General features: G+C 31.9%; 1 protein-coding gene across 1 annotated transcript; it reads left to right on the top strand.

The window, feature by feature from the left end:
- Nucleotides 1-3,270: 3,270 nt before the first annotated feature.
- LOC141713765 (homeobox-leucine zipper protein HDG2-like) lies at nt 3,271-5,681 on the top strand. The gene is made up of 7 exons (XM_074517340.1): nt 3,271-3,537; nt 3,633-3,737; nt 3,869-4,069; nt 4,183-4,363; nt 4,464-4,738; nt 5,079-5,201; nt 5,298-5,681. The coding sequence occupies exons 1-7, from the start codon at nt 3,271-3,273 to the stop codon at nt 5,679-5,681; spliced, it is 1,536 nt and encodes a 511-aa protein (XP_074373441.1).
- The last annotated feature ends 3,775 nt before the right edge of the window (nt 5,682-9,456 follow it).

Raw genomic sequence — 9,456 nt, 5'->3', positions numbered from 1 at the left:
TCACTTAATCTAAGACAGCGCTGATAGCTTGTAATTAACAGCCCCCTTATGAAACAGCAGCCTTTGAACTGTATTTAAGTAGTTATAGTTAAAGTTTGGAATCCTTGCAACTATGATAGAAAGCCGTTTGCTTGTTGCCAAACCCTTCGCCTTTTTTATCAAAGTAGGTCGCGACTGTTCTATTTTAGTCAGGTCAGGGGAAACTACCGCTTCTACGACAGTTCCGCCTCCTCGTCTTGCTTCTGGCAAAGCTTCTACTTTGCTTGCTTCTCCCTGGCCATGTCTCACTACAAGGATAGTACAGGCGCCTTTCTTTTTAACTATAGTGTGCTTCTTTTTTTTTAGGTTAAATTTTGATATTGATGAATAAAAAATGTGAATGCATATTTTAGTTTCTTAGATCCTATGTTAAAATATTTATAATCACATATTTTAATAAGAAAAATAAGCAAAAACACTAACTTTTTTTTAAAAAAAAATTGTGATTTTATTATCTTTTAAAACTTTTTGCAAAAATAGGGAATCAATTAAAATCAAGCAGACACACAATTAGTTGAATTGTGTTTTTTATATTGCATTTGAGATTACATGAGGTTGCATAAATTCGTCTAAAGTTGCATCTAGTTGCATCAAGTTGCATAAAACCGTATATTCGCAAAAAAAATGGAAAATAGTATTTTTGCAAATAAAAAGGTAATTTTGCAAATTTTTGTAAAAATATTTTTAGCCTAAGGTATTTTTCAAAAAAACTCTAGTAATATTTATGATTAAATTAAGTGATCGTGTATAATTTTAGTTTTTAATATTAAAATATTAAATTAACAAAAATATAATAAAGTGTCTTTTGATTCTTGATTCCAAATAAGTTATCAACCAAACACCACTTAAGGGTATCATTCTCATCCTATTTTTGAACCAAACTGGTGATATCCGGTATCAAGATCCAAACTCATACCAGCTTATACCGATTTTTGATTCCAACCTGATACCACCTAGTTGGCCAAACGATCCCTTAGGGGTTGTTTGGTTCACAAGACAGTATGAATTTGGAATAAGAAATTGGGTTAAAATGGTATGTGGTTGAGCAATCATTCATGATATTATGATATTATGTGTTTGGTTCGGTGTTGGAATGAATCTGTTTAATTTAAATATTTTTAATTCATTGATTTAATCAAACTTTTATATATTACATATGTCGAATTTAAGTTAATATACAACTTACAAACTAAAAAATTAAATAAATAAAAGTGATTAAAAATTTAAAATTTTCATTAATTTATAATTTTTAAAATAAGTAAAATATTACTAATTAGTATTAAATAAAAATAAGCATTACTTATTTAAGATTAAACAACATGATATTTAAGATATGTGTTTTAAATTTGCATTTAACTTTATAAATAAAAATAAAATAATAAAATTTAATTTCATACCTCGTACATCTCAAACTCACCTTGAGGTATCAAATCTGGATTCCAAATATGTTTAAGAAATTGATATCAAAATTTAAAAACAGTCAACCAAGCAACAAGTATGAGTTATCAAAACTGGATTCCAAATATGTTTAAGAAATTGATATCAAATTTTAAAAACAGTCAACCATGCAATAAATATGGGTTTGAAAGAACGAAACTCATACATAATACTAGAATGAGTTGAACCAAATGACCCTTAAGATGTTACATTTCAAAAAGAAATCATTCAATAATTTTTTAAGTAAAAAGTTTGTACTTAAAATTTAAAGGTTCTCTATTAGATATGGAACGATATTCATGGTATGATTACATTAATAACTTCTTTTAAAGTCAAAGCTTTTTAGTAAATTTAAAGGTTATCTCTTATAGATAGTACAAGATATTCATTATGTTTAATTAATTAGGATCTTGTCTTTTAAAAATTTATTAGGGTCGAAGATGGTTAAATTTAAATCTCTCAACAAATAAATGTCTTGTACACTGCAGGACAAAAACATACAGTTCATCAGCGAGTAGCTCTCATTTTCTGGCCTTTGCATTCGCCTGATCAACATAAATTTTCTAGATATCTCGACCAAATAAATCTCGTATACATAAAATTCCTGAATTCAGACAACGTGCAAGAATGGTGACACCGGCTAAACAATCCCTGGATGGAGAAGGAAGCAGCGCTCTTCGATTTTCGACTAATGTTCAGGTGAATTCTTCAATGTAACTACTATTTTTTTGTAAAAATAAGAAGTCACTAGAATGTAGAAATGTTTCTGTGATGTATACCAACAGTAAAATATTTTGAAATGATTTAAATAGCGCCTAAACTAAAGGAATGTTGTGGCACAGGAGGAACTGGGACAAAACAACTCAGGAGGAGGGCAAGATGACTGGGATCAAGGTGTTGTGTCAGCGGCGGCTGCAGAGAAAGCTCTGGGAAAGAGGAAGCTCGAAGACATTATCGACGAGCAGATAACTGATGAGCAGCAGCAAGCGTAAGCTTTTTGTTTGTTTCCACAACAAATTATTGTTTTTTTCTTTGTTTTCAACTCAAATTACTTTGTTGGAGCGTACAGTGCACACATTGAGGCGAATCAAGGAGAGGAAATTGCAAGATCAGAGTTGCAGGATTCTCGTCAACACGTAGCAAAACTAACCTCTTTTGTGTTCGTAATTTATTAATGTCTCTGTTAAGTAATCAATCGCTCTAAAACCTTAAGATTGTAGAGAAAAACCCGAATATGATCTTATACTCTTTAACACTCCAATTAATTATACGATACTTTTCGCTACGATCGATAATAACAAATAAAACCAATACCAATAACAAATATTTAAATAGAACAAATGGGGTGAAAGGACTCGAACATAAGACCCTCCCTAGACCGCGCTCTTATACCATGTTAAGTAAACTAAACAGATTCACATAATTGACTAACCGAAACAAGATTTAACTTGAGATCCTGTATATAATAAACATCAAAAAAAATACACCGTTGGAGTAACTACGGAACCAACACCTTGTAAGGCGTAGGAGTATCGTTGATTCCCTCTTAATTAGTTACATATTGTTTACATTCAATATGGTTCTTTTTCTTTGCTTGACTTTCTTCTTTTTGTTCGTGACATTTGTAATTTGAAAAAAAAAAAGAGCTGTATGCTACAGCCTGAAAAGCACGAGGCAAAGATTGATAAGGCTCCAACAAGTTACAATATGGTAAGTCCTCTCTGATCTGCTAATCTTGAAAATGAAAGTACTAGTGGCACTAATTCAGGAGACAGTCATAACTTACTCAATGCAATGACGGCCAACAAATTTCAGGAAGCAATAGTTGAGCTTGTACGGTTGGCGACAGAAGAGCTGAGAGTGATGGCTGTGGTCACTGAACCGCTGTGGAGGCATTGCGGTGCTGATGATGGAAGCAGAATTCTTGATAAAGTGGCATATAGTAGAATGTTTCCAAATCTGGTTGGCCCCAGACAAGTAGGCTTCACATCTGAAGTTTCTCGTGAAACTGCCAGGATTGAATTGAGTCCCAAGAACCTCGTCAGTTATTTTATGGACGTGGTCAGTATTATTTAAATTCTTTTGTATTTGTTTTGCATTGTCAATCTAGAACTGATGAATTTGCTTTCTAACTTGTCATCTTTTTTGTTAACTAGAGTAACTGGTATGTGATGTTTTATGAAATTGTCCCAAAGGCTAGGACAGTTGATGTCCTGATGAATCCAGAAGGAGCAACAGACTATGATGGAACCCTACAAGTGGTAATTAGATTTTTTTATTTATAAATCTTCCCCTTAAGTCTAGTTAACAAAAACATTATATTCAGTACATGTTAATAGTTTTTGAAATATAATTAATCTATCATGTATGCTTGCATGCAAATCTAATTCAGATGGCTGCTACATATCAACTCTCTACACCACTTGTCCCAAACCGTGAGACCTATTTTGCTAGATATTGTAAGCGATATTCTGAGAATGACTGGATAGTGGTTGACGTTTCATTAGACGGTGTACACCCAGTCCCAGTAACCGGGTGCAAGAAAAGGCCATCAGGTTGCCTTATTCATGAATTACCTGATGGATTCTCACAGGTGAACTAAATGCATACAATGTTGATCATATATATTATGTATTTCATTGTATGAGCTTGATTGATATTTCTTGGATTACCTAATTATGGTTTACTCATGTAATGTTTTTCAAGATTACATGGGTTGAGCATGTAGATGCGGACTGCAGGGCTATCAGAGCTATGTATCAACCTCTGCTAGATTCTAGTATAGGATTTGGAGCCAAACGATGGATCTCTACCCTAGAAAGAAGGTGTCGACAGATGGGAAATGACATCTCGCTAAAGGCCCCTCTTGGGGAATACAATCAGCTAGGTACGTAAATGAAACTTGCATTAGTGGAATTTCACTTAAAAATTCCTGCTGCTCCTTGATAAAATTGAATCTCCTATATGCATTTATGTTTTTCACACAGTGATGTCAAGTGATGAAAGAGCTCAGACAGTTCTATTGAAGCTTGCTGCAAAAATGGTGTTAAACTTCAACTCAGGAATTAGTGGTTTAACCGGGAACTGGAAAGAACTATCGGGACATTCTACTGACGACAATATTAGGGTCATGACAAGAATGAATATGAGAGATCATAGCCTACCTAGGGGTACTCTGATATCTGCTGCTTCATCAATTTGGCTTCCAGTGCCACCGAAGTCTGTGTTTGATTTTCTCCGCAATCACAACTCAGGAAGCGAGGTATCTTTACCTGAAATTAAATGCATTACCACTTTTAACTGCAATTAGAAAGAACTTTTCATTATTCGGTCTTCTTAAATTATCATCTATAGGTAAATTATGTTATCTTCATTAGGTTCAAGGCATTATATCAGTGCACATATAGAGACTTCAGACGAATTTATGATTGTAACTAGACTTCATTATCTAAACTGTCTATATAAGTACAACAACTTTCCTTACATTGTTATGCCAAATTGACGCAAATTTACATGCATCTATATAGTTAGATTCCAAATTAGCTGTTATTCCATGTTGTACGCTGACAACTAATCATTAGACCTTAATATTCCACGTACAGCCGCTGATTCCATACCCCGGTAGGGAATGGGAGGTCCTCTCCGGTGAAACTGCTGTTGAACAAGTGTGTCACATTACCAAAGGCCATGAAGCTAGCTATTCTGTTTCAATACACAAGGTTCTGGTAAGTGCATATGTAGAAAGTTTTCATTTCATTATCAGTAGAAGTAAAAAGGAAATAATGATTTTCTTATTTATAACGATCACAAATTCGTTGTAGGCTGAGAACTCAAGCCAAGAGAACATACTATTACTGCAAGAGAGTTGCAGTGATCCAGTGGCTTCATACATTGTCTTTTCCCGCCTAAGAACTGAGGATATGCATCTGATACTGAATGGAATAAGTTCCCAATATCGACCCCTTCTTCCATCGGGATTTGCAGTGCATCCTGATGGACCTGCTACTGGAACAGAAGGATCCGGAGGATCGTTATTGACCGTTTCGTTTCAGCTATTGGTCGATGATTCTCCGACATTCGTACCGCCCGCTGAAATGCATTCCCAAGCAGCAGACCTCATCAACCTCACGACGGAGAGGATTAAAGTAGCAGTGGAGGAATTCTTATCTCAGGCAGCGCTGCTTGCTTCCATGAATGAGGCCTAATAGAAATGAGGTTGCTATTTCATCATTTGTGTAATCATTAAACATGACAAGTTATTGACAAAGTGCCTTGCTGGATCAAACTAGGTGAAGTGCCACCTTCCTACTGGTCTCGTGATGGTTTAACCATGATTTCTCAGCTCATTGGAAAGCCTATTAAGTTTGATGAAATTACTGCACATTTTGAATCTTTGAAATTTGCTCGAGTCCAATTTGAACTTGAATATTCTGCACCTAGACCTTCATGTGTATGGGTACCTATTATTATCAAAAAAGGTGTAGAGGAGAGACTTTGAGTAAGTATTGAATATTCCCAGTTGTCGCATTCTTGTAGTATATGCAAAGCTTTTGGCCACTCGTTGACAAGATGCAATGATAACCCTGACAGAGAAGTTCCGCAACCAAAAAGGCCAAGACACCAACTGCAAAATACAAATGAAAAGAAGGGTGATAAGGGAGACAAGGAGAGAGGTACTGATCAGGGAACAAGTCAAGAGACAGAAGCTATGGAGAAAGAGCAGTGTGAAAATTATCTTCTAAACAGAGAAATGATATCATTTGTGGTGGGTAAATTTATGGGTTGTGATGTCGTTATGGATGAGGATCAAATTGTTAAAGAGGCAACAAATGATGATCAAAAGGAAGATGCTGGTTTAGCAGACTCAAATATGGTTACTACTAATGTTTTGATGGGCTGTTTGACTCAGAAAATGATAGTAGAGAAAACATCTTTGGTGTATACTAATGTGGAGATTTACCCACCTGATACAGCAAGATAACAAGGTAACCCAGTCAACTGCTTTGGTTGTGATTCATGAGCCACTTTGCACTGAAAATGTGTTTGAGACTCGAAGCAGTTTAGAAGATGGTGAATTTGTACTTATTTCCGGTGTTATCTAACTAAAAAAATTCAAAACAATACACAATATAACAAATATGAGTAATAAAAATATAGTGTATATATAAATATAAATATATACTCAATCAATATTTTTTTTAAAAAAATTATTATTTAGTTGATAAAAGATAATTAATATTAAAATAAGAATTTGATATTGCAAGGGGTTGCGAAATTATCAATTTAGATTAATTTATACATTGTAATATTGGATATTTATGTATTATGTCTCAGTTCATGTCTCTTTACTTTTCATCTTTTGGTTACTATTTGCTAGATGTTTAAGAAATTTTAAAACCCGATTCAATCCAAAAAAAAAATGAAAAGTCTGATTTAAACATAGTCTCACTCGGTTTGATACGGACACGGGCCTTAAACGAGTCTCTTTTTTATTCTAAATTTGGATCAATCCAAAATTCAAAAAATTCAGATAAAATCCTAGACTTAAAAAGTCTAAATAAAAGTTCTATTCGATCCTTAGAAGCCCAGATTTTTTAAAACGACTGAAAAATATGATTTTCTTTCTATATAAATTCTAGAAATGTACAAAAAATTTAATAAATTTTTAAAAAGCATATTAAATTATTCTATTAGAATCAAGACAAGTTATAATTCATTGGTTTTTGATTTAATACAATAAATAACATTTATGAAAATTAATAACTGAGAAGTCTAAATGTAATATAAAGGAATATTATTTATTTCGGTATTCAAATTATTCTAATTCAAGATATTTGTTTCTTTTTGTAAACAAGCCACGGTTTAAAGCACGGACACGAACTAATATTGATATATAAATAAATGGGTTAAACATCAACCGGATGACTAATTGCGTCCAAATATCTCATTCATTGCAAATTTGACTCAAACGGGTCATTAATTAACTTAATTTGAACATTTCAATACAGTCAAAAATTAAAATTATACAAAATTGAAAAATGGTAACATAGGATGGTAGAGCTCGTTTTGGAATTCAATACGATTACTAAAATTTTCTATTTGGCTCACAGAATAATGATGATATCTGACATTGATTGTCCGAACTTGTGTTATTTTCAAAACTTAGAAGATTAAAAACGAGATTTAATCATGATTTTGTGAGTCAAAAAACAAGTTTTAATAATTATATTGAAGTCCAGAATGACCCCTACTATCATGCGTTAACATTTTTGGATTTTGACTAGTTTTAGTTTTCGACTTTAACGGAATGACCAAATTAAGTTAATTGATGATCATTTTGAGTCAAAATTGCAATGAGTAACTTACTTGAATTTTTTGGACGCATTAGTTTGATTAAAAGTATGGTTGAGCCCGATACAGTCTGGCCGGCTGGCATACAAACCTAAAATGGGCCTCTTATTCTGAAGGAAACTTGACCCGATTTTTTAAAAAAAATCGACTTTATCTGTTTTATAAACTATGAATTTTTTAAAGAACGAATTAAACCCAATTTACTAAATCTTTGGAAAATATTATTTTCAGAGCAAAATTTTTATATTCAGAGCAAAAAAAGACTGAAATGACAAAATTGCCCCTCCTGCATTCACAATAAAAGCCCTGAAAAATATGAATATAAGGATAATTTGGTCTTTTTGCACATAAAAAAGGAGGTCTGAAAATAACATTTTCCTAAATCTTTTTTGCATGTTTGCTTGTCCATGCCGCATAACTAAATACTGGTCAATATCAAATACAATTAAATAATTGATCTTAGATGGGGAATGAAACTATTTTATCTCAAATAATGTGTTTTATAGGTCGGGGTTAAAATATGATTAAAGATTAAAAAACCGTTAGTTGGTAAAATGACCATAACAAACTAAAATTAAATTAATAGATTAATTAAGTGTAGTGAACTATTTTTGCAAATTAGTTATATGCTGTTATTTTTGAACGAAAATTGGAGAGTAAAAATGTAATTACCTCTTAAAATATATTTAACAAAAAAGCAAATCTATTATTAAAAAATATTAAAATTAAACAATCCATATTTTTAATTTTGAAAAAGAATGTTAATTAATATTAGTATCAATCATTCCGTAAGTCTTAGATTAATTCAAGACATTTTTTAGTAATTCTTTTTTGAAAAAATATATACTTTTCTTTAACTAAATTAATATTAAAAATTTAAACAACTCTAAAAGATAATGCATAATATGTTTTAGAAACCACTTAAGCTATGTTTGGTTTAATAATATTGGGTATGAGATATGGGGTTGAAATAGATAAAAGTAGATTAAATCACGGGGATATGCCCGGTTATATTTTAATTCTTCTATAAAAATATAATTTGAAATAGTTTAATTTCAATATGTGTTATATTTATATCATGTTATGATACTGAGATATAAAATAAAAATAAAAATATAAACACCTAAAAAGAGTATGACAAATTATAAGATTTTTTAATTAATTATATAAATATATAATAAATTGATGAATATTTAAATTAGTGAAAGAGAGAATTAGTGGATACTTTAAAAATGAGAAGGGAGACATGAGAAATGAGAAATGAGGAAAAGAGATAATAAATGGAGGTTATAAATGAAAGATAGACATTCAAAATATAATTAATTAGGGAAAAATGTTAATGGAAGATGAGACACACGTAGGATTTGATGATTTCAGCTATTTAATGAGAATTTGACATATAAGCAACAATGACATCAGCTGTACTATCTTTTAGTATAATGTAGACTTGTATCATATCATGTGTTTTGTTGAAATTTTTTTATTTAAAAATCCATTTTTCAAATTCATGAGATATAGGGTTTAGAAAGCCATCATATGAGCTATCAAACACTTGATATCATTTATGACAAGGGCTGAGACTCATTACACGTATTTTATTATATTTTTCATTTTTTTTCTCTCGCTCTG

This window comes from Apium graveolens, chromosome 3 (assembly GCF_009905375.1).
Source record: "Apium graveolens cultivar Ventura chromosome 3, ASM990537v1, whole genome shotgun sequence".
NCBI classification, from domain to species: domain Eukaryota; kingdom Viridiplantae; phylum Streptophyta; class Magnoliopsida; order Apiales; family Apiaceae; genus Apium; species Apium graveolens.
This window is presented reverse-complemented; position numbering and strand designations above follow the sequence as displayed.